Here is a 27,046-nt window from a genome sequence, read left to right on the forward strand (position 1 = left end):
TTATATTCCCCATACAATTGCAATCCCCCCATTCTGACCCCAATCCCTCCCCTCCCGCCCCCCACCCCCCAAAAAGTGTCTCTGGTTCATAGTTTTTGTTGATTTTGATTTTCACTTTCTTATAGTTATTCATTTTCCTGGTCCCTTATTTAAGTTTTCTAGATCCCTGCTATGAGTGAGACCATCCGGTATTTTTCTTTTTCTTTTTGGCTTATTTCACTGAGCATGATCCCTTCCAGCGTCATCCATGTTGCTGCAAATTGCATGTGTTTATCTTTTTTGAATGCTGAGTAATATTCCATGGTATATATGTACCACATCTTCTTGATCCAGTCATCTATTTTTGGGCATTTGGGCTGTTTCCAAAGCTGCAAAGAGCTGATGAGATTCAACAACAACAAAGAAAATAATCCAGTCAAAAAATGGACAGAGGAACTAAAAAGAAACTTCTCTGAAGAGGAAATGCGAATGGCCAACAGGCATATGAAAAAATGTTCAACATCACTTGCAATCAGGGAAATGCAAATCAAAACTACCATGAGATACCATCTTACACCAGTGAGAATGGCACATATTAAAAAAAATAGCAACAACAAATGTTGGCGAGGTTGTGGAGAAAAAGGAACTCTTCTGCACTGTTGGTGGGAGTGCAAACTGGTCCAACCACTATGGAGAGCTGTGTGGAGATTTCTGGACCTACTAAACATAGAGCTTCCACAAGATCCAGCAATTCCACTCCTAGGTATTTACCCAAAGAACACAGAAACATCAATTCCAAAGAACACCTGCACCCCTATGTTTATAGAAGCTTTATCTTTAAAGTCAGGAGTGAGACAAGTATTCCTGTGGTCCCTTCTTGTATTTAGCATTGTATTAGAAGAACTAGACTGTTTAAAAGAAATAATAGCCTTAAATTGGAAAAAAAAGTTTGTATTCAATATTTGCTGATTCTCTGATTACTATTGCAAGGAAAGTCCAAGAGAATTCTGTATTAAACTCCTTTCACATTTCTATATTCTAGGAAACTTACGTTGTATCTTAAAAACAAATTTTAAAATAGAGAAGTGGGCCTCCCCGGTGGCGCAGCGGTTGAGCGCTGGGTTGCGAAGCTGCCCGCGGCCTCTGCCGCGCCGGTTCGATCCCCGGCTGCTTCCCGGCCACCGGAGGAGGGTCCCACATGGCGCGCAGACCTCTCCTGCCGCCCGCTGTTTCCCTCAGCAGTGTACTTCGGTCCTTCTGCCTGCTCTGCTCCCCGCTCTGGCTCTGGTGAATTCTCTCACCCTTCCGCGCTTCTGACTGTACCCAGTGCATGTATAAACAAAACAAACAAACAAACCAGCAAACAAATAAATAAAAGCATGCCTCTATAAAAAAAAAAAAATAAAATAAAATAGAGAAGTGATTCCGGTTACAAAATAAATCAAGGAGGCAGTAATGTATGTCTTGGGAACTAGAGTCAGCAATACAGTTTGAATTTTCAAATTTGAAAGTTTTTAGGAAAAAATGGAAAATAGACTTGTCACAGTGATTTCACAATAGATAAAAATGCTGAATTATACATCTGAAGTTAGGATGTTCTATGTCAATTATATTTCAGTCAAGAAAATTAGAAGTGATGTAATACAGTGTCTTATACAAAAGATTTTTTTTTAAACAGTTCGATTTTAAATCATGCTTGGAGTTTTTGATTTTTTTTTTAAATCCACTTTATATTTCCATTTAGAGCCACAGAGACTTCTGATGAAGTAGAAAGTCTGCGACCGCCTCGGTTCTTTAATGAAGATGGAGTTATTCGACCTTACCGGTTAAGGGATGGTACTGGAAATCAAATGTTGCAGGTGGGTGAAGAAATAAGCTATAAATTAAGATTAACCTAATCAAGTAATTTTTTAAAAATAGATATGTAGTGCTTTAAAATCTATATTAGATCATTTAGACTTTTATATGTGCTATTTGATTCAATACTTTTCTTATATTTAGGTTTTAATATACATTTATTTACTATAAGATTTTCTTTTCTTTTTTACAGGCATCAAAAAGTTTGATAAGAAAACAGTTTAATGCATGACTTTGCAAGTGAAAACCAACAGTAGATTTTAGTCTTAAAATTTATAAACTACGTACAGCTGTTTCAGTATTTTGAATACAAAGAAAAGCTTTTGTATTGGTAACTTTTGTATGAGAATTTTAGTGAATCTGATCTTTTTTATAAGATATCTTTAGGTCAGTACTGAATTTTCTAAACTTGTTGAAGACCATTATGCCTTATGTACCCTAATAGTTGATGATGGTACTTATTTAGCCAAATAGGCCATTTCTGTTCAGGTTCTTCTTTTTGCGCATTAAACCACTAATAGTTTTTATACAAGAAGAATCCTCATGCCCAGTAAGACATGGATAAGCAAAGAAATATCAGGATCACCACTATTGGAAATTTTCTTGGATTCTTAAGCTTTTCTTTTGAAGATGCTCAAATGGCCATGACCTCTTCCTGCTTATGCTTTTGTGGGTCTATTTAAGACCTTGTGGAATTTTGATAAGCAGTTCACATGAAAGCCAACATCTTAGTAAAGAAAACTATCTTTTATAACAATAGGTGATTTGAAGGTAGAATATTTTATCTATTTAGGCTATTTTCTATGTAAATTGAACTTCTAAAAATCTATTATGGTAAAGGTAACATACATCAATTTAAAGTCAGTTCTGTGGTTTAGATGTGGAATACTAAATTATATGATTAAAAAAACAAGGAGCCATTATGTTGCATAGAAGTGAAAATATTTGAGGTAATAATAAAATGTGGGGATATGGTCCTTTCTTTATAGTCTAATACTGAAAATACTGTCATGTTTAAAGTGATCAGAGTGAAAATTTAAAAGTGATATTTCACCCCACTATATACTTAATATAAAATTTTGTATGTAATATACTTTCATCTATTATAGTAAAATGTAACAATAGTGTTAATGGGCAAAACTTACTAAAATGTATTTGCATTGTGTTTAAAATGCATCAAAATAATTGCATGTTGGAACTGAACTGGCAGTGTAGTGAGAGGTTTTGCTCCAGAAAGTATTTTATACACTCTCTACAGGGACAGTATGTTATTCTTTAAGAAACAGAAATGTTGCAGAGGTCACCTGTTGTTAATACGATTGAGACATACTTCTACCCAGTACCTGTAATTACATGTTATAACACAATTAACGTGTTACTAACATTTTACTAGACTAATTACCAAATCATCTTTTAAAATTAGTAGGACATAATGATGAGTAGTGAGGATAGCTTAGAAATTCATCCTCATTTAGGGAACAGATTATAATACAAAAGAAAGTCATGAGGAAACAAGAAAGATACCTCACAGTTTATAACTTGATTTCAGTAACTGATAAATCTATTCTATATCTTCAGTAATTGCTTTCTAAAGCCATAAAGTTTAGGATTTAAAGAGCATGAATTTTGACTATATTTTTAAAGATGCTTAACAGGCAAGTCTCAGCATTAATTGCAAGAAATCACTAAAAAACTCACAGTCCTTGTCGTCTATTACTTGTTTTTTAGCAAGAACATTAAACAAGGTACTAGCTGAAGTAGAATTGCACCAAAGGTCTTAGGATGTTTGTGGTTAGCATTTTCAACTGTATTAGATGTGGGTTAGCATTACAACTGTATTAGATGTGGGTTGTTGATACAGTGCTAGCATTGCTTTGTTAAATCAAAACTCTATTGTTTGCAAACAGTTTGAAAAATATATGAAAGCCAGTACTGTGAGAAAGAAGTAGCTGGCATATAAACAGGATTTAAAATTTCAACTGCCCATTTACACTAAACCATTTAATGTAAATGGTTTAATAATGGGAAATTTAGAAAATATTTAATACTTTCAAATATTTCTCTTTTAATTTTCTAATTTCTCCAAAATAGGAACTCTTTGTTCTAAGTTACATATGCCCATAAATGATAATTAAATAAAAAATTCATTCATTGATTATATACCTTCTATCCAGAAAGCAGCACATTATTGTAGTGTTTGCTAGTAATCAGAGTTGTCTACTAGATAAATATAAGGAAAATTCCAATAGATTCACAGAATACCTTACTGGTGTCATCAAACTATTTCATATTGCATTTGTACCAATCAATACATTATAGTTAGGCCTGTTAAGGTACAGAATATTACATTGGTAATTTCTGCTCAACTCAGCTGAGAAATCTGCTTCAAAATTATTCTGACTCCTTGAACATTTCATAATTTAACATGTTTTCCATATCTTTCTTAACTAACCTTTGTACCTTTTTTTTTCCCTTTACCATGCTTACAGAAAATTCAGGTCCACAGGGAGTGGATTATGACTCACAATAGCAGTAGTGATGATGATGATGACTAGTCAGATCTGAAATGTTAAAATTCATGTGTGGTCATTTTATTTGGAATGTTTCATTAACATGTCTTGTATGACTGCTACCATAAAACTCATATCTATTTTTAGGGAGATAAAATACATTTTCTTTTAAAATGTTTTTCTATGCAACTTCAAAAAGTAAGACAGTTGCATTATTTAAGCACAGAAAGCATATTGTACCTCCAAAGTAATTTTACTGTACATTATAACATTTGTTTATATGTTTTGTAGCTTTCTAGTATACAGTTTGTCTTTAAGTTTTAAAGTTTGACTTTAAATTTTTCTTTCATGTTCACTAGTTTTAAATTTTCTGTTGTTAGAAAAATATCTTTTTTTAGTGCTCTCTGTAAATTTTATGAGCTCTAATATATGCCTTTGTGTAAAGAAAAAAAATATTAATAGCCAGTCAGTATTCTATATTTAGCATTTTAAAAGCCTTTTGTTAAATTTGTTTTACCAGTGATAAACTTACGTAACTTGAGGCAATATGAATTTGTTGTTGTATTCCAAAATTGTATAGGTTGAACTACTATTATAAGGAATATTCATGATTTGTCAAGGAAGGTTAGTGAAATAATTTATAGTCTGAGAATGAAAAATAAAAGTTATTTTCCTTTTGCTCACTTTTATTTCATTTTATGTGTGTGTATACAAACACAGACACACACGTATGCTTGTGTAACAATGAACAAGTTGGTTTTTATAGTTATTATATTTAACTTCCGTAGTCATGTGCTATATCCCTATCATAAAATGTTAATTATAGGCATTAGAAGAATTTTTGTAGCAAGCATAATTATGTATTTTTTTGGACAATAATGGAAAAATGTTATCTAAAAGATCTATGAGCATATCTGTTTTCTGTTTTGTGTACTTGATCTATTTTTTTGAATTTCAACTTAGATGAAAGTGTCTTGCCTGTTTTCCTAGTATATCAGATGTACTTTTAAAAAAAAAACTTTAAAAAGTGAATGACTATTAATAGTATGATGTCAGATCTCTTATGACTGCTGGATTTGAATCAATAAAGGAACATTTACCTTGATTTATGTTAAGCACTTTATTATATTGATCTTATATTAGATTGTAGTAGATAACTGCCTTAATTTTTCACCTTTTGATTTGATTCAAACCATGATTTCTAAGTCTCTTCTAATTCTTGGGTTTATCAAGATTTTATTCCTATGATTCATTATTCTCTGTGTTCTTAGAAGGAAACTATTAAATTTTAAATATTGCGCTTAGAAAAAAGAAATAAAAAATTTAACAGCTCTGTTGAAATTAAATGGAAGTCAAGCTTGTGTGTACTAGGCCTAAGAAATGTGCATGTCAAATAATGTTTTCTATTTTCATCTATTATTAGTTTTGAATAAGTAAATAAAAACAACCATTAATATGTTCTCTACTTGTATCAAAGACATTTTGTATTTGTTGTGCACCCACTGCTCTGACCCTTGGCCAAAATCAAACAAAGCCTCTGCATCTACTAGAAGTTAGAAATAACATAGCCTGTCACTAAGAATTGTTTACTTCTGAGCAAGAAAGGGTCTGGGAATGTCTTCACTGGCTTACATTCCAGCTTTGCTAGGCACAGCCCTTTCTAAAAGTGAAAACTAATTTTTTCCAATTTGTTTTCTAAATTTCTTGTGATTTTTCTGTAAAAATCATAGAACAGGTTTTGTAAAGATGATTCCTAAGAATTTATCTGGAAAAAGCTTTAATAAATTTCGGGAGTGACGTAGCATTTTAATGAAAAGAAAATTGGAGGTAGGATCATTTATTTAAAATTTCTTGAACAGTAAAAGATTTATAACAATATGGTAATAAATAGTAAACTTTGTTCATGTGACCTTAATGATTCAGCATTCTTAAGTTTTTAGACATTAGAAGTGAAATGGGTTCAGCTACCTAATAGCCCTTGTTTGTTATTTGTTTCTTGCTACTGTGAAATAATCTTACCAGCTTATTTGAATACAGGTATTTTCCAGTTAAAAAATAAATTATGTTGGTTTTATTAGAGAAAAATTTTTAGACTGAGGATTGCTCTGTTTTATCCCAGTGTTTTCGTGATGACGGTGTAAGACTTGGTCAAAAAATAGCTTTTCATTCCCTATAAATTTTATAGCAACTGAGTTCAACATTGGAATTTTATGAAATGCACAGTTCCTTTATAAATGGTGCTATAATTAATTAGAAATTTCTAATTGGAACGTCTCATAAGAAATCTGTATTTGAAAGATTTGTTGTATAATACCACTCCTTTCTGTCACCTTTAACTTTATTTATATTCCCCATTTCTACATGCTCATTACTTAGAACAAGAGGAGTAAAGGAGTAACTACTCACCCCTTCTTTTCCTTTGTGTGTACTTACCACTTGAGTAACATAATGAAAATTGTCAGGAAGAAAAATTTGTAAAAACCCTGAAATTGTGGGCCTCTACCACTATGGATAAATAATCTTAAGTTTAGAAAAACCTGTAAATGAAATTAATTGGTGTTCACATTGATTATAGATATAACATATGTAAATCTAATATTGCAGACTTTATTTCTTATAGAAAAGGAAGTCAGAATAAATTTCCATTTGTTTCTGTATTTAAATAATTAGGATTTTAAAATTTTAGCTTTTGAAATAGTTCAAAATACATAGCATTGAAGCATTGATGCTATCAAAACATATCAATGTTGATTTTAAAATTACGTTATTAAAATTTATAGTTACAGCTATTGTACATCAGTGATTACAGTATCTGTGTTAACTGTGAAAAACGCCATGGTAGTTTGTCTGATTTAAGCCCTATGTTAAAATTTTGCACTAAACTTTGCTATCATGATTGGAGGAGGCGTAGAAAGAACCATGGAAATTGATAACTGATGGAGTACTTTTCTACCACACCGTTAAATACTGTTTTTTTGTTTTATAGATTTTGTTGCAAATGTGTAATTTATAATTTATTGCAGTAGTCCAAAAATATTAAAGGTCCAGTGGCATCTAAATAAGATACATAATTTATTTAGAACAAGATATCATTATGATGGGTATATAAAAAAAAAGTATCAATTTTATTATTATTCTCTCCCTGCACCTTTGGAGTAAGTAGAGATGAATTTAAAATGTTTAGATTCTTAATATAATCTGTAATTTCAGTGGATGAATAGTGAATTGATGAAGTACAGTGAAAATAGTCATTATGTTACAAAACGTTGTAGAAAGTCCTGACTCAAAATAGAAAAAAGGCACATGGATTCAAATAGGTCTGTGTTAGGGGATTAATGAGGATAATTTATAATTTCATATACATGGGTTTGATTTGTCTTATTGTGGTAGATAATTTTCAAGCCCATAATTATTTTTTTGTGATAGGTTTATTTAGTGATTATTCAGTATTGATCCATACACACACACACACACACACACACACACACACACACGGCAAGTACCATCTTTAAGATAAATGTTTACTGATTTTATAAAATTGATTTTTAATTTAACCTTACTCATATACAAATGGGAACATTTACTAAATTGCATTACAACATTCCTCTAAGTCTTAGAGATCTTTTAAATATTTGAATATTCAGTAATTTGTAATCATTATTTGTGTTTTTTAGGGAGATTTAGCTAAGTATATATAATTTTTCTCAGTTGGGAATATTAATTCTTCCTACTGTAAATTTTTTTAATCATTTATCAATAACCTGTGAACTACATTGTCTACAAAGATTTTCTGAATGTGTTCAGTAAACCTTGAGGTTTCTGTGAAGCAAAGCATTTAGAAACCCAAAATTCTCCAGAAAAAACAAAATTCCTGTTAAGATCATCAGTTAGCTATCATTCATTCTCAATTTATAATTTTAAAATATTTTATAGAAAACAAAAAAACCCTGGAGTCTACATTGTTAAAGTAATACATGTTCAGTGAAGAAAATTAGGGAACTGGAAAAGAAAAATTATCCTGTCTCCCTACCACTTCTAGTATTTCTTTAAAAATTATCTACATAATTCTGACCCAAGTATTTAGATTTTTTTAGATTGTATTTTATTATAAATTTTTATTGAGTTATTAACTTCTAAGGATTAAAAAAGCAGCCTATTTGTAAAATCATCCCCTAATGTTTGAAACTTGGTCTTTATTTCTGGAACACTTAAATGATTTGGCACTAGAACCTTTAGTTTTTTAACTGATATAGCAGCTCTTTCTTTTTAATTGGACATATTTCTACCTTTAGACCCAATTTATAAAAAGAATTTCTATCCCTTAAATAATTAGATCTCTTAAAAGTATGTGAAGTGTGTGTGTGTGTGTGTGTGTGTGTGAGAGTGTGAGTGTGTGAGAATGTGAAAAAGAGATCCTTAATGTCTTTCATTGTGTATTCATATGGACAGCTAGGTTGTTCCATGGGGATAGTGTTTTTCTTAACTATTTCAGATATTTAAAAATTTTATCTATGTTGTCTTTGTACCTCTTACAAAGATATCACAGTTGCTATTATATAAGTTGTTGTAGAAGGGAGGCTGTTTTTGTTTGTTGTATATTTCTTTTCTTTCAGAAATTACAGATGTTTATAATTAGCTTCAAACACTGCCTTAATAACAATTGGAAGATTACTGCCTTCAGTCGACATGATCTTTCTCTTTACTTCTGGAGGAGAATCACAACTGATCTGGAAGAAAGGGCTTACCATAGACAGTCAGATCACCAGAGTAGTGCCGAACACTCTTCCTGGCTTCATCTGAAATTTTGAGTAAGTGGACAAGAACTAGGAGAACTAGGCTTATTGGATTTCACTCTTCATTTTATAACTCTTCCTCTCCAGAAGGATACTTCTGAATAGGATGAGAAGGCTGAAGAGAGCAAATTATTATCCAGTAAAAGTAGAGTTCGTAGATAAAGCAGATCCCATGGGAAAGGAGATTACCAACTCAATTCCTATATAATTCTCATGCCTAATTTTTAGTTTAGTGGAAATCTCTGGAGAATGTTTGGCTCATCATTTTCAAAAGCCCATATTTTGAATATGTAGTAAGTCCCACGACTCAATTTTGAATCAGAAGAGGACTTCATTCCAGTTAGAACCTCCAAGTATTATGTAAGAATACTTTGGAAGAGACTTTGAAATTATGTCTTTTTGTGGAGATGAGGGTTCCGCTTAGGGGAGAGTCCATTTTTCTCTTTGTCTCTGTGTAAGATAAAAATTTTATTACAAGCTTGATTTCTAAACCCTTTTCAAAAATTTACCATCATTGTATTCCTTAAATTTTAAAATAGAAAGGATAAATACTGTTAAAACAGAAAATATAGTGCAGTTAATTTTAAAAGAAATCTTCAAAAGTTAGGTTCAAGTAGACTTGAGTCTTAATCTTTTCTTACCAAGAATGTGCAAATATAGATCTAAAACACTGCAGAGGGTATTAGTTAGAAGGTATTTAGCCTCTGTTTAGCTGAAGGTGCTAAATTGTAACCTAGAATTTAACACATGAGCGTGTTAGCATGCTCCCTTATAACTTCCCCTGGTGACTTAGGATACAGAGATACTTAGGAGACTTTAGAATTAAGAAGTCTACTTTTCTATATTGGCCAAATGTCCCTTGAAAGAAAGTCACAATTCCTGCTTATTCAGGATATTGTAATCTCATCCTCTGAGCTTATTGTTGTAATGGGCTTAATCGCTCTGCTGATAGGAATACAAGTATGGGAGACTGTATATTTCATGTAAACCATATGCCCTGTTAGAGGCTAACTGTTATATCTGCTCTTCACAGTCTTGCTCCTATTTGTTGATTGGCTGCTACATGAAAGTCTCTAACAAACTCTGGGAATCAAAAGATACTAAAGATATATGTTCAGTCTTCCAAAGAGATAGTGATTCCTAGGTATTACTTAACTGAAATTAAAGCATTGCATTTCATGAGATAATCTAAATACACTGTTAAAATCGGATCCCACTGCAACTACTGTGCTAACTAATTTTGAAATAAAAATTATCTGTCATGTAATAATACCCTATAACTCAGAGTCTGGATTCCCAAACCAAGTAAACCTGAGTTCAGTTCCAGCCTTTCCCTTTTACTAGTTTTATGATCTTTTTTATACTTGGTTCACCTCAGTTTCCAGAATGCAAAGTCAAGATAATTGTGCTTAGTATAATTGTGGTACATATAATAAATTATCATTACTTCGGTGTTTTGCTAGGATTAAAACAAATGAGGCAATATATAGGATTATTTGTATAATGTCCAATAAAAGCTCATTATTATATTTTCATTATTACAGAAGAACACCAGTTTATGCTAATTCTTGGTCATCATAATATCAGTTTTATATTTCTTATTTGTCTCTTTGCCAAGATAAAAGTATTATAAAATCATTTTCCTTTCAAATTTAATAGGAAAATGTAAAATACCATGAGTTTTCATACACCAATTGGTAAGCAATAGAACAATGAAAGCTCTGTGATGTGGACTACTCTATATTATATAGCATCTTTAAATAAATGTTACTGTTGTTTTCAAGAACATGTAGTATTGTGGGTCAATAAATGTTGCTCAGTACAGGTTCTACTAAAAGTGCGTAAAGATACATATAACTATTAGATTGTATGAATCACTGCCCTTCTTCTAGAATGTATTAAGAGGTTATTTAATTGCTGTTGTCATGAGCAGAAACTTATCCTTTCTCTAGGCTATTTTAGTTGAACCAGCTAATGCCAGCTCACATCTCTTAAGGTAATAGTTTCTTCAATTTGATTTTAAGTTGCAGGGATATGCTCAGCTCTCTTGCCTTGTCTAATCTGTCAGCATAGTTTATACTTTGGCTAACCATCAAAATAGTAACCCTCATTAGCTTGGGATGAGACAAAGGTATGGGGGGAATGAAATAAGCACTGATTCCTTTTTCAGAGTTGATGCAGTGTCAGTGAGCTTTGATTATTTTTTTTAAATCAACTTGCCTCTGATAAGCTGAATGTCATGTCTTCCTGCTTGTTTGCATTTATTCTGTTATGTTAATGAAAACACTGAGATTGGAGGTAATGAATTCCTACTATATCTAATCATAAAACTTGGTTGAATGTCTTGTTTTACTTGGCCATGATCCTCAAAATTATGATTTGAGATGAATTAGTACAACATTTTTATCCCTAACCTTTTATCAGAGAATTCTAAATTCATGCTCACTAACTCATTTTTCTCTAAAGGGATACTTTGATTAAGCTATTACCTTCTTAAATAATTGAGAAATTATAGCATTTACCAGTTTAATTTATGAATTTTGTTTTTAAAAAATAGTAATTTTTATATATAACCTGTTCATAAGCCTCTTTCACCATTATCTCCTAACTATTCATATTAAGCAATCTATAAGACTACTGTTTATTGTCTGGAAGCTTTTCTGGTTTGGTAGCATTCATAATCATCTTCTTTCATCTAGATAAGTTTCATTTTTCTTTTATTACCCATGTTGCTATCTTAAAAAAAAAAAAGCACTCGTATGAGGCTGTTGTTTCTAAGAGTCAAACACTGATCAAATTTTCGTTTTGTTTTTTGGTGGGCTATGGTTCTTATCCTTTACCCAATTTTCTTAAGTATATTTTCCATGAATATTAGCACTTTACATACATTATTTAGGATTAAATCTTTCTGTTAGTTATTTGTTCCTATCATCTATCTTCTTTTTGTTTTTTCAGACATATTTTTGTTACACAAATCTTCTACTTAATGCTTTCAGATGATTTGAAAGTGTTAGCAGAGTTTTCTGCATGTACTATAGCTTCTTGTATATATTATTTTTCTAAAATATCGAGGCTTTTCTGACAGGAAATATGGATGTTAAAAAAAAACCTCTCGGAGGAAGGGAGAACAGGAGACTGTGGTGATGGTGCACGGGTGCCTTTGGGAAGGAAATTCTATGGGGACTCCACCTGAGGGGGTGGGGTGGAGAAAATATTGTTTAAAAAATTTTTTTAAATGAAAATATATATGTAATAAAAAAAATTAACCCTCTCAGGGCCCTACTTTCTATTTGTATCTAAGTGTAGGATCATTTTGGTTTGAATTTGTTTATATCTGTTAAACTAAGGTTTACATACTTACATTTTCTAGTGCTGTGTGGAGATTTCTTGAACTACTAAACATAGAACTTCCATATGATCCAGCAATTCCACTCCTAGGTATTTACCCAAAGGACACAGAAACTAATTCCAAAGGGCACCTGCATGCCTATGTTTATAGCAGCACTATTTACAATAGCTAAGCTATGGAAACAACCCAAATGCCCAAAAATAGATGACTGGATCAAGGAGATGTGGTACATATACACAATGGAATATTACTCAGCAATCAAAAAAGATAAACACATGCAGTTTGCAGCAACATGGATGGAGCTAGAAGGGATCATGCTCAGTGAAATAAGTCAGAAAGAAAAAGAATACCGGATGGTCTCACTCATAGCAGGAATTTAGAAAACCTAAATAACAGACCAGGAAAAAGATTAATCAATACAAAGTAAAAATCAAAATCAACAAGCAACTATAAACCAGAGACACAGTGGGTGGGGGTGGGGGTGGGGAAGGGGCAGGGAAAGGAAGGACTAGAGTCAAAATAAGGGGGCAGGTGCAATTGTATGGGGAATATAACCAAAATGAAAATGCATACATTGTGCAAAGATGAAAAAAGATGTAAGAATTATATAAAATAAGATATTTAAATAAAAAATACTTATTTTCTAATGCAAAGGGGCTTTTTTTTTCCTTCCAATAATCATACATTTTGTTATCTGCAGATTGTGACAATTATGTGTAACAAATGCAGGTTTTTTTTTTCTTGTTGTTGTTTGTTGATTTCTTTGCGTTTCAGACAATGGTACGTAATTCATATATTCTTTTAACAACTAAGGCAAAATTTTTTTCCTTTGACTATATAGCAATAGTGTTGCTAACTTGTAGCACAGTAGAAGAGGCTAACATGTTTAAAGTAATGTCTAATATACTTGTTACTTCAGGCAAATCCCTTGACATCTCAGCCAAATCTTGGTCTTTAGCTGAGGTGTTCTATATTAGTGATCCCTAGCCTTAGCTTTGCTAATTCTTCCATTGTTTTAAAGGATATCATAAATTATTTTATAGAGGCATTCATGCTTAACATCTCTTTGAGATAGATGAAGATAGGCTATTAATACTAAACTAAACTCGATCCAGTTAGCTCCCTGCTCTGTCTCTGGTGGATTCACTCACCTTCACGCCCCTCTGGCCTGTACCCCAGTGCTTGTATAAATAAATAAATCTTTAAAAAAAAATTCAGCCAGTAGAACTACTTTAGCAAACTGCCCTTGCAACACCCAGCATCTGGAGCTATTGACAACTTTAAGGTACCATGAGAAATGTATGACAGATGCCATAAGAGGAAACATGGTAGAGTGAAAGCACTGGCATTAAAAGTAAAGAAACCACTAGTTTGAGCCCAATTTGGCAACTATCAATATGACCCCAAGCAAGTCACTTAACTGTGATCTTAGCTAATTAGACAAGAGTGTTGTGAAGATTAGATGGATAAGACCCTTTACCTAATTCTTAGTTTCTTTGTGTGTAAAAGAGATTGATTTTGGTTGGACAGTAATATTCCTTCAGGTCTAAAATTTTGCCTAATGTAAAATGACGTTTTGAAATATGTAAAGCTTCATATATAGTGAATTTATGAAGTCAAATAATGAGACAGAAAATTGTAACCAAAGACATGCATTTGTAGACTCTTTCATAGTATGCTGGCAGATCACGACTCAAAACCTGCTATCTTTTCTTCAATGCCTCTCTCAGATTTAGTTTCAAAATTTTAGCTTCTGCTTATAATATTATTTCATATTTCCATGTTTGTAATGGAGATTGACCTGCTGTATGAGAATTTATCTTTGGCATTTATTGTAATATATCCATTCTAATAACAAAGAATACAGTTCATTATATGTCTCAAAGTAAATCACTATAGCCTTAATGTTCATTCATCTTTCAGGTGTTGCATTTAAGGTTTTTAATGAACTTCAAAAAACTTTGCATGAAATACTTTTTAAAGGACCATCTTAAACTTTTTTTATTCCAGATACTGTTGTAACTGTTGCAATAGGCATATATAGATGTGATGTTTTACTTAAATTAGGTCTGAAAAGTGGAAAGAGATGAGTGGTAAGCTCAACTGCAATGACTATAGTTTACATAGTAGTAAAACAGAAGCTTGGTGCTTAGACTAAGTATTTGAAGGTTGTGATCTATTAATGGGTTTTATAGACTCGTGACTCCTAGTAGTAGGGATGTTCTTGAGATCAAGGTTTGTAGTCTTTAAAACTTGACCATATATTTAACAGAGCAAAAGAAAATACTTTGAAGATCATTTCAAATACCAAAAAAATGCAAAATGATTTAGAAATAAAAAGTAAGTTTCCCTTCCACCCCGGTATTACCTACCCAGAGATAAGTGCTGTGAACAGATTAGTCTGTTACCATTCAAAACTTGCAGAAATTTCCTGTGCATATGTAAAATGAGAATACATGTTTGTTTTTTTTCCCCTCTCCTACCCATTCTTTCTCAGCAATTAAATTTCTGTTCATTTTATACATCTTGCACAGCTTTCTATATAAATACTGTTGGGTCAGTCTCATAAAAGTCAAATGGACTTTTCTCAGTCAGCCCAGAGTATCCCTCTTGTCATCTTGGTAAAGGGAAATGGAGGTCAGTTAAGGCCCCGTGAGCCTCAGAGGTCTACTGCCATTACTTTAAAGAATGCTGATTGATTAGAGATGAAAGTAGTGAGGGTCCTGAAAGCTAGTAGAAGTTTCTCTTCTTGCTAAGTCCTTTGCCTTATCAAACAAGTGACCAATATGCCCTTAACGTTTGCCTTTAATTCCAGACCTCATTGCTTTCTAGTTTATCACCTGAAGAATGTAGATTAGGGTCTCACCCAATTCTAGATATGTCAGTGAACATATTCTATCTAAAATTTTTCATTTTAACGCTCACTAAGGATGAGATTACCCCTTCTTATCTGCCATATGAAGTCTCCCCATCTCTGTCCTTGATGCCTCATGCTCTGAAATGCAGAATAAATATGTGTGGTCCACTCCATTATTTATTAAAATTTACCACCTGTGAATTCTCCATATGTATGTTATGTTACTAATTTTTTTTCCTTTGCTAACCCATCTGATGCTGCTTTAATTATTCATTCAGCCTGAGAAGAACACAGGGAAGGAGGGGCAGGACGAGATCTTTTGTGCCTGACATACACGCAGATCTATTTCATGATTGTATAATGTCCCATTATAGAACTATTCTAGTACTCATTTATACACTTCCCTGTTAATGAATATGTAGATTTTTTATTTTTAATGCTCTTGCATAAGATGAATTCTGTCAGTTGAATTATTTGCACAAAGGTTATGTTTTAATTGATTTGCATTTTTTAATTTGGACATTTTCTCATTTTTATTGCTCAGATTTTGTGTTTTTTTGCTGAACGATCTGTTCATATACTCTGCATTTTCCCATTGGTACTCAGTTTTCATCTATTGGCTTATTTAAATGGCTAGAATTCTCTGTTATGAAGTTAGCTATATCTCTGTACTGACAAATATTTTCCCAATTTATCCTCTGATTTTTGTATTGTTTTACTTGAGTTCTTATTTGCTGTTGTTACACTATTCTTTAGTGTTTAATTTCTATGCAGTTATCAATTTCTTCATGTTAGGTTTTATGGACTTTTTCTTTAATATTTAAGCTTTACCCATTTGAATATTAAATATTCTTTTTAGTACTTCTGTAATCTCATTTTGTATATTAAAGCAGTGATCCATATAGAATTAATTTGATATAAAAAGAATGGGTGCAGCTTTTGTGAGGGAATTGCCTGAAATACCATTTATTCGATAATACATGCTTTTGCCCATATATTAATTTGAAGTGCTGTCTTGATTTCATACATTCATGTGTGTTTAGGGAAATAGAATTTTATAAATTTCTACATGCATTTTGGTCAATTTCTGAACTTTGTATAAACTCCACTAACTTGAACTGATTTCACTACTGCAATTGTGTGGTATTAACATCTGCAGGGTTATTTTTCATTCTCCTTTCATAATTTAATGGTTGTTAACACTTTTTTTCCTAGTTGAATTTCACCATAGTTATGTCTAATTGCTTCTCCCCTGACCAAAACAACCTAACAAACAACATCTTGGGATCATGGTGTAGGTCTGTGTGTGTATAAAATTGGCGGGGGTGAGGATGGGATAACATCTTTATTTTGATGCATTTTTTATCTAAGAATTAGGCATAGATTTCCATTTTCAAATTTTTTGTTGCTCCTTTTAAGAGTATTACTGGTTTTTATCTCATAAATTTTGCTTTTTATTCTTTAAACTTACAAGTAGATATATTTTATTATCCTTGTAAACAGGAATTTTTTCCCTTAAACTTCTCAAGTTGATTATTGTGTTTATAAAATAAAGATACTGGATTTTCTGTACTAGATTTTCCAGATATACTGTCATGTGCAAATTATTTCTTTTCTTTATTGGTATTTGATATGTTATCTAATAATTCTTATGTCATCTGCATTTGTGGGGTTATTGTTTTTTTCATTTGTAATTCAAGGAATTTGTCTTATTCTACCTACTATAGTAGACAGTAAAGATACTCTTTCCTCAATATTGTGGTCTTTGAAACTAGAAAATACAATTAATTATAATATCCTGTTATTGTAGTTGTAGTTTGACTGGGTGGCAGGGGGGAAGCTTTTCTTTTCACTTCTATTTCCAATTAAAATTAAGACCATTCCATCAGCCTCTGAACCAGGATTATTATGAAGTCATTTGTTAGCTTGCTTCTAAGCTAAATAATTTGTTCTTAATATAGTGTCATGAAAACAATTTTCTAAAATCTTTATATCCTTTTTTGGAATTTTTTCAAAAGATCTAGCATTTTGGGCTAAAGCTTTAACATACCTTCCTTGAGGGTTTCAGTCACATTTACATTGCTTGCCTTTAAAAAAAATAATGGTCTCGTCGGCTATCTGTTTTAATAGCTAAAGTAATTATCCTTAGAGCAAGTGGTATTGAGAACAGAATTTAAAATACAATTTTGTTTATATAGCTGTCCTTCTTGTATATAGCTTATCTTTTTCCATAGTTATTTTCTGGGGCAAAGAAATTACTGAAGATGTCATGGGGAGATAATGTTTCAGCAATCTTAAAAATAAACTTAAAGGCAATGTATAGGTAAAGTAGTTCCTGGAGTTTACAGTTTGTTTGATAATGGTCAGCTCACTTTTTAATGAATTATAAGTTTGCCAAAGAAAAGCTTGTTTGTAAGGCAAATAGAGAAATTCCAGGAAGATGCTAAATGGGGGTTAGCAGTAATTTATGTTATATGTATGTTTATATGTTTTCGTACAGATGTAATCACATAAGAATATATAAAATGAATGTTACCAGTTTCAGTAGTAATTTCAATAGGTTCATTTTAAACTTTCTAAGACTCTACTATTAAATCTACCTGCAACTGACTAATCTTGAATAAATCAGTACAGACAGATGCTTTTAGGGAGGCAACAGCATTGAATTTGTGAATATTCAATTTTCTGATGGCATATTTCCTATATAAATATATTAATAATCTGCCCTCACTAAGAAAATGGTTTTTACCGTATAAGGCACCAGTTATATTAGAATAGGAATATTAACAATTTTCTCACTCTCACTTTTTTTTTTAGGTCATGGAAAATGGGAGATTTGCAAAATACAAATATTTCACACATGTCATGATCAATAAAACGGATATGTTCATGATCACCAAAAGGTAACTTTTAGCAATATAATTTGTTAATGGGTTAAAAGGATAGTAGAGGAGAGGTAGATGCAAATATACACAGAGAGGCAAGTGTTTACAGGAGTCATTATTGTTCAGCTGGAGGGGAAAAGGTATGTTCTGATAACCCCTATAATCCAGGAAAAAGGACATCAGAGTCAGGTGATCCTGATTAGCTTTCCTTTTTCCAATCCAGCTTTTCTTTACCTTAAACATTTGACTTTAATTATGTGTTATTTGAAGAAACCTCAGTATATACAATTAATTGGTGGGAGAAAAACCTTTGAAGGCAGGATTAAGTAGAGTTATAGACAAAAAGCATTTTCATTTTTTGATTTCTTCTGTCAAAATGAAGAGAAAACATGAATGAATTTTAAAAGCCTTTTTCTGGTGTAGTTTGATAAATACATTATGTGGTGTCTTTCTTAGTAACACAAGCTTAATTAATTCTAAAGCATTAATGACATGAATAATTCCCCAAAATATTGGTTGACAATTGTAAATTTCTCCTGTTTCTTACAAAAAAGTACTTTAATTATCAAATATAAGCACGTTATGCTGTAAATTTCCCCCTGAGCATGGCTTTAGCTGCACCCTATAAATTTTGTGTTATATTTTCACTCATTAAATTCAAAATGTTTTGTTTCCTTTGAGATTCTTTGACCCAATTATTTAGAACTATGCTAATTTGCAAGCATTTGGAAATATTCTTGTATCTTTCTAAAACAAGTTCCTAATTTAATTTCATTATTACTTGAGAACATACTTTGTATAGTTTCTTATAGTCATTAAGGTTTTCCGTAATCCAGAACATAGTTGTGCTGTGCACACTTTCATACAACGTATACCCTATTGTAATTATATTATTGAATATAAATGCCTCAATTTTTTTTAAGTAGATTTTTTTTCCCTTTTTTTTTTCCCATAGTGGTGTGTTGTTTGTAACAAAAGGTACATTTGGTCAGCTTACATGTGAGTGGCAGTATAGTTTTGATGAGTTTACCAAAGAGCCATTCATCGTTCATGGGAGAAGATTACGCATTGAAGCTAAGGTATGTGAATAGATTTTTTTTTAAAACTTGGAAGTGAAAATAATACATTGAAATGCAGATGGTGCCCAATTTTAGGATAATTCAACTTAGGATTTTTTTACTTTACCATTGTGTGATAGTGGAATGCATTCAGCAGAAACCTTTGAATTTTGATCTTTTTCTGGGACAGTGATACCAGTACTATACTCTAGTGAAGCTGGGCAGTGATAGTGAACTGGAGCTGCCAGTCAGCTACATGATCTTAAGGGTAAACAACTGATATTCTCCAATTTTTCACTTAACAAATTATATGAGATACTCAGCACTTTATTATAATGCTCCCACTAGGTGGTCTAGTGGTTAGGATTCAGCATTTCAGTACTTCATTATCAAAAAGACTTTGTGTTAGATGAGTGTCTAACTAGAGGCTAACATAAGCGTTCTTAGGCTTTTAGGTAGGCAAAGCTAAGCTATCTTGTTTAGTAGATTGGGTGTATTAAATATTTTAAACTTATGGTTTGATTGGGATAGAACCCCATCACAAATCACAGAGATCTACAGTGCATTTTACTGCTATGAAAGTACATTTTACTATTTATAAGAGGTAACTTTTTTATAGATGGTGCTTTGTCTTTGTATGATTTTACTTATAATACTTTCTTATCCAGGCTTAAAGAAACAAAAGCTAGGCCAAGCAAAGCTTTGTTAACTTTATTTGCTATTACACTGACAATAGCATTCCTGGACCTACATGTTATATTCAGTAACAGAATTCCACTTTCCCCACTGCTATCCAAGTGACTAAATTGGGGAAAACATTTGAAAACCTGAGAAAACCTAGACATTTCCTAAAGAATGTTTTTCCTTGGAAAAAATCTCATTAATAGACTCTTGGTGAATTTTCTCTCTAATAGGTCATTATTGATAGGCCTTTCCTTTTTTATAGATATTATCTTGTTTTCTGTTATCTTCTTTAAGGCAGAGCATTCTCACTCTACTTTGATTACTAGTAGCTATAGGGCCTAGTACTTGGTTGCAATAAAATAGAGTGAATTGCTAGTATTTGGTAAATCAATAGAGAGTAAAATTGATTCTAAGTTGTAATGATTGCAGTAGGTATTGCAAGTGATCAAAGAAATGTAAGATACATATTTAACCTCAAGTTATTTAACCTATGTGGGGGGCCATTTTGTCATTGGTTGTATTCGTAGAAAGATAGTATGTAACTCAACCCAAGTAAGCTTTATTCTGTTATTTCTGTTTTATTTTGAGGAATTTAATTGACTCATGTAACTGAACTGAAAAGTCTGTGTATTTTGTAGGTTAGATATGCAAATCATATCATTCTTAATTATTCTCCTTCCTCTCCTCTCCTCCTTTGCTTACCTCATCTCTAGGGTCTATATTCTTCATTGTTGGCTTCATTCTCAAGAAGGCTATCCTTTGGTGACACAGTGGCTATCAGAAGTTGTAGGCTTGTATACTACTAACTCAATGGAATGAGAACTTCTCACTGTGTCTCATTTGGCTGCCTTTAGTCACTTGGTTGTTACGGTACCAGTCACTTTGGTCAGGGAGCTTAGAGGTCAGTTGGACAGGTAAGGGTTATGGAATCACCATGTGCTACTGAGAAGAAAAGGTCAGCTCTATCTTAAGTATTTTTGAGCGAGAGAAAATGAGAAATAGTTACCTAGAAGAGTCAAGATATTGTTATTGTAAGAATGGGTATTACAAACAGGCATGCAGGAACAACATGTCTTCTGTGCTATCCTATAGAACAGAACTATTCTTGGGACCTGTTTTAACCAGTGAAGACCATTTCTCCAATCTTAGTATTCATTTCAAAGACATGAGGTAGCTCTTGAGTAGACTGGATATTACTTCTTGAGGATCATAGACTAACTTACCCATTAAAAATGTCTCTGACTCACTCAGAAAATGAAAGGCCCTGTGTCTTCATATGAAATTATAGATAGTGGCAGTTAGCCCTTGCTCTCGTCCTTTCACTGGATTCATCTTTTTCCCTATCTAAGGATAATCTTATTATCTCATTGATTTCCTTCCCTTTTGCCTTTTCTTGAGCCCTTGTGTCAGTAATCACACCTTTTTTGTTTTGTTTTTAATAAAAGAATCTGATTTCTTCTGGGTCTTTTTTTACATGGATATATGTATTACAGAATTGTCACACTAGTAAAACTTCCACATTGCTTCTTCTGAGACCTTGCCCATAGTTAATAGAGGTAAACAATACCCTTCTCCTTAATAATCACATTTTTTTTTTCTATTTGTCCCTCTAATACTTAACATCCACCTCTTGTACAGTTTTTTCCCTGCAAATGCTGAACAGGATGCTAAAGGTGACAATCATATAGAAACTAGGGCCTACCCCAATTTCTTTGATTCTTAACCATATTCTTATTGTATGACTGATGTAAAATGTCAGAAGCTGCATACCCACATGCATGCATGCACAACCGTGCAACATAAATGTAAATGTATATCTGTATATACACGTGTGTCGATTATTTTTGAGCTGAACTCATCATGATTCCATAGCAAGAGTTGTCTGAAAATTTGTCCTTAGTTGGGAGAATAGAAGATAAACACTGATGCTCTTCCCAGACTTATCTTCATCCCATCTTCTGTCTTTAGCAATTGGAATCTCACCCAAGATTTTTAACTTAGGCTTAGTGATAATGGATTACTAAATTTAGAATTTAGTTTTTTCCATTTGTGTTTGATTTTTTTTTTTTTGGTTCCCATTCTTAGCTTTTTTAAAGGTGTAGAGTATGTGTAAGACTCTACATTAAGCACAGATTTATGAAGCTGTGTATTATCTCTCTATCCTGTTTCTATAACTGGATTTTCATTTCAGTGAAGTTGTTTCCTTTCTTTATAGGAACGAGTGAAGTCCGTATTCCATGCCAAAGAATTTGGAAAGATAATTAACTTCAAGACCCCAGAGGATGCTAGGGTAAATATAATGAACCTTTTTTCTTAAACAGAGAGCAGCTTGTCATTTTCAAAACCACTTAAGTTGGGCATTTTATAAGGCAACTATGTTTTGTTATTAATTTTGGTTTTTGACAGTTTTTACATGTGTATCTAGATCATATTTTCCCCAAACTATTTTTCATTAGGTTGAATTCAACACACATACCGGTTTCTTTCTTTCTTTTTTTTTCATACTGATTTCTTATATTAAGTACCTTGTTTTAAATCCTAATAGTAATACTTTGTTTAAAAAAGTCAACAAAAAGATACAAGTTCATTCATATTCCAGTTTACTAGCTTGAATGTGGAAATTACATCCCTTCATTGTTGATTTCTCTACTGTATAGATATAGTGATTTTTAAAAATTACCATAACAAGGCAAAAGGATCCATACCTGTAATCAGAAAATCTGATTTAAATGTTAGTTCTGTTACTTCTGGACTGTAGGACCTTGGGGATGTCTGTTAACCTCTGTTTCCTCAAAATGGGCATGATCTGAACTGAAAAACAATATATGTTAGGGATTATGGCAATTATGAGGATGTACACTGTCTAGAACAGGAAGATTATGAACTGACTATCCACCTCAGTGATCACAATTAAGATGCTATTCCTCATACTGAAATGTACTCACAGTGTTATGAAACTTCTAATAGGGATATAGGTCTTCTTTATTAAATCTCCCTAAACCTCCCTCCCTCATATTTCTTACTGAATTGGTTCTAGCTAGGTATGACTGTTAGCCAGTTCACTTAATCACATCTGGACTCTAAACCTGGAACATTGGACCACTGAGATGTGCTGTGTGATTTTCTTTCTAGAAATGATGTTTTAAAGTGACCCTGGCACATTAACAGTGTAAAATTGAAAGGGGAACAAGTTAGAAAGAAAATGGAATAAACTGACTTGAGCCTCAATATGCATATTACCTGGAAGCCGGAGACAGGATATAGCATAACTTTCAGGCCGCCTTCTTTCAGGTTGCTGAAAGAGGACATTAATCCCTGCTTTAGTTTCTCTGTAATATATTTTCCATTTAATCTCTGTTACCATGTTATTTTATGCCTGAAAGCTTGTCTTTAATCCTCTTCTTCTGCCAGAAACATCCAGGAAAAAATACTGAACTCAAATAACTGTTCCTACCAGGTTCCTCTTAAGTTAAAAAAGCACAGATATCTCAACTAGAGTGTTTCATAAAGGGATAATGTCAGTGTCAACTCCAATGCTTTCATCTGTCGTATAGGCCCAATAGTAATAGACATAGGTAGAGGTTTACAGTTCACTTGGATTTTATTTTTGTGATTTCAAATCTTTTCACAATAGAAACTGTATCATAAGAGGACCTAACTAATGCTTAATAATGTTGCTATGCTACTACCTACTAAATAATTACTTGTAATTATTCCTGCTCAATCAGTAGAATTCTATGTATGGAATTGTGAAGATTTATGATATAAATTGGCATAGATGGAAGGAATTTTGCATCGTTAATTTTCACACAGTCAGAATTTTTCAGTTCAAGTGCCCAATTACTCTTGTCTCTCAGGATGGTTCATTTTACTTATTCTGAAGATGAACATCCATAACCAAATACCTTAGAAAAATATTATTCCTACTGTTAAATCAAACCCAGTACCATTGTCTCTGTGCCGTCTGGGCCATTTGAGTGACTGATCTCTTATGCAAGATGAATTGTCTCTCAGTATATACATAACTAAACTGGAAAACAAACATCTAGGTTTCCGTTTATTTCGTTTTGAGTTTCATTGCAAGTTCACTGAAGTAAATAGATGTTGGTTTATTTCCCTATAACAGTGGATCCTCACTAAACTAGAAGAAGCAAGAGAACCTTCCCCCAGCCTATGATGGAGAACACTGCCTGAAGACCCACAGCAATAAACCATTACAAATTTCCATCTTGTACCTTCCAAAACTTGTTTGGGAAGTATAGTACAGAAGTAATTTCAAGTACTAAAAAAAAAATCAAGTAAAACAGCAATATAATTAAGATATTTCAATTCTTTGGGGATCCCTTTGTTTTTCTAACTTGAATCATGCGTCTGATTAAAATTCTAATTGCATTATAATTTTTCTTTTATCTTAAATATTTGCTCCAGGTGATTATCTGTAGTGGTAAAGAAGTTGCATCTGTTTAGCTTCCGGATGGAGCTAAATTTACTTTTCTTAGTTCATTTTCTAACTTCTACCATTCTTACTTCAGACTCTCTGAATGAGTGACAGGCAAATTATCAAATCAAATATTGCCTCAGTAGGATCAAGTAAAGAACTTTAGTGTTGGTTTCCTTAGAAACTTGGAGTTCTTTTTACAGATAAATATTTTGGTATTATTTTCATTATTTTTTTAATAAAAGCCAGGTTTGAATTAAATGTATAGCATGACAATGAAATACAGTATTTTTTATATAATACAGATTGAATTCTATTCCCTCAAGTCTCATCTGAAGAAAGGCTTGAAGAAATGAGTATTACCCAAAAAGGGAAAAGCCCCTCTAGAAATTTTGAAGCCTTAGAATAATATTTCCTCAAATAATCTCCTTAGGATCTACTTGTTTTACCTAGGTCATGTTTTAATATGTTGCTAACTTTGAAGGAAAATTCCCAAAGCCTTAACAAAACCAACTTCTTTTCACTGGTAATATGAAATAAACAAAATTGCCAACATCTTAGGTACAATGAGTTATACTTCAGTGAGTTATACTTCAAGAACCCCTTTTACAAGTAAATTTTTGTACCCTACATTCTAAACCAGTAATCTTTCCTGTTGGCAATAGATTGAGAATTTTTGGTAGGCTTTCTCTATAGTTATTAAAGTGAGAATCACGCTTTTGAATGTAAAGCATATCAGATCAAAAACCACGGGCTGCACATTAGTAGCAATGAAGTTATAGGGTTTTTTCCTTGGTTTTGCCCAAGATTCTTTTACCTTAATATAAAAGGACTTTTCCAAGTGAAAGGGCATGAATATATGAAGAGAATGATAGTGTCTTAGTTCTTGAATAATACAGTGTATTTGATTCATGTTGTATGTTCCACCAAATTATTATAACCTGTCTTTGGAATTGGAGATTATATAGTCAGTGGATGTGAAATTTTCCTCAGGCTTTTCAAATCCTTGCTTTTTCTAAAAGCTAAAATAAACAGCATGCCAGACTTTATTTCTTTTTGACAAAATCTTGCTGCTAAATACCATTGACTTTCCTCTGACTACAAAAACATTATTATCAAGTTTTTTCCAAAATGTTTTTTTCCTTTACTGAACATAAATTGAAAAAGATGATAAATTTCAAATCACACGATGATGTGTTCTTCTATGATGACCTTTGTTAAAGTAACATATATGTTTTCTGTTTCTGAGCTCCTCCAATTTTGTATACTTTAGAATTAAACCTAATAGTAGATGTAGTGAGGAAATTTTCATCTAATTGTCCTCATCCACAATGTTGCTTTACTGCAGTTTCATCCATGTCATTAACCAGCTACCTCATTACCTACTCAATTTTCATTTTATTCCTAGAAAAAGAACTCATAACTCTGTGTGTTCCATGATTAAGGATAGAAATTCTCCTAGTATCCTCTGGAAGCCAGCAAGAGTGGGTCTTTTAACAAGTACACATGCCAAGCTAGTGTGCTTTCCTTCCTGTTCTCTATCAATCAGAACATAGAAATATCTTTTCTTTCTTGATCACTCATCTACCCATCAACACCTTTTACCACTTGTTCTGTCTCTAGAGCAGAAGTTACATAAGGAACTGCTCCACAGTCAAAGAGCAGTAGTTTATCAATTGTCTTAATCTAAACAGTATCAGTAGATCACTGGATAGCGTGTGAATCTTTTTAGCATAACATTTTACAATTAAGTATTTGAGTCTATATTCCTCTATTTTTCTTTAAATGTTAGAGTCTAGAATCTTATATTGAAAACAATCATCCTTGAATTATGTTAACTATACTTGTGACTCTTAAAACTGCTTGTCTTAGTTATTTGGTAGTTGCTATAGAATGAGGTCCTAAGTATTGTGTTCTTTCTTTCTTTGCATTATTTGTTATAGCCCCTGGCTTTTCATTCTAGCATACCTGGCATGTGATAACTACATCAGAATGTTCTCTGCCAAGTCCCCTTCAGAAAACTATGATCATGAGAACTAGCTGTGATTTCTGCTACAAAAAGAAGCTTGTGAATGCTTCATATTTATAAAATATGTCTGAACCAAAGAGCATGTGCATGTGTCTGATGGTTTCTCTGTTATAGTGTGTGTGTGTTGACTGTTCTGTAATGTTAGCAAGAGCTTGGGCTATTTCCTTCACTCAGTTTAGTGCAGCTGAGATATTCTCTGGTTTCTAGATAATCATTACAGCAGTAGGCTATTCTTCCCTGAGCCTCTTTCCTCCATAATCCAAATCCATTCCTAAATTATCCTGTGGCCTCCAAATATATAAGAAATTTTTCTTTAACTTATATTTGCTATTATAATTATCATTTTTTCTCATAGCAATAGAATTAATATCTCATATGCATTTAATTCTTCTTTTAGAAATATCGTGCTATCTATTGCTGCCCAGTAAATTCACTCAGGGCTGCGTTTTCTGCACCTTATTGAGTCATCATTATTATTACTCATTATTATATAATTATTTAGTCAGTATAGCTGATCTTCAGGCCAATCAAAGGCCCCTGTATTAAAAAGATTGGTACAAGGTAATGGGTTAGCATATCTGCAAGAGCTGAAGGAGGATGCTAAATG

The 27,046-nt window shown here is 32.5% G+C and overlaps 1 protein-coding gene across 1 annotated transcript in view; it reads left to right on the plus strand.

The window, feature by feature from the left end:
• The window catches only part of VPS13A (vacuolar protein sorting 13 homolog A), a gene marked incomplete at its 3' end in the record, with an annotated part of 180,645 nt that extends 156,496 nt beyond the window's left edge, over positions 1-24,149 (plus strand). The window contains exons 68-72 of the mRNA XM_084236962.1: positions 1,724-1,838; positions 18,163-18,248; positions 19,186-19,309; positions 22,188-22,262; positions 24,099-24,149. Coding sequence (XP_084093088.1) covers positions 1,724-1,838; positions 18,163-18,248; positions 19,186-19,309; positions 22,188-22,262; positions 24,099-24,149 — 451 coding nt within the window. The remainder of the gene's footprint in view (positions 1-1,723; positions 1,839-18,162; positions 18,249-19,185; positions 19,310-22,187; positions 22,263-24,098) is intronic.
• Between the last annotated feature and the right edge of the window lie 2,897 nt (positions 24,150-27,046).

The sequence above is a fragment of the Talpa europaea genome, assembly GCF_964194135.1.
Source record: "Talpa europaea genome assembly, chromosome: 7".
NCBI lineage: Eukaryota > Metazoa > Chordata > Mammalia > Eulipotyphla > Talpidae > Talpa > Talpa europaea.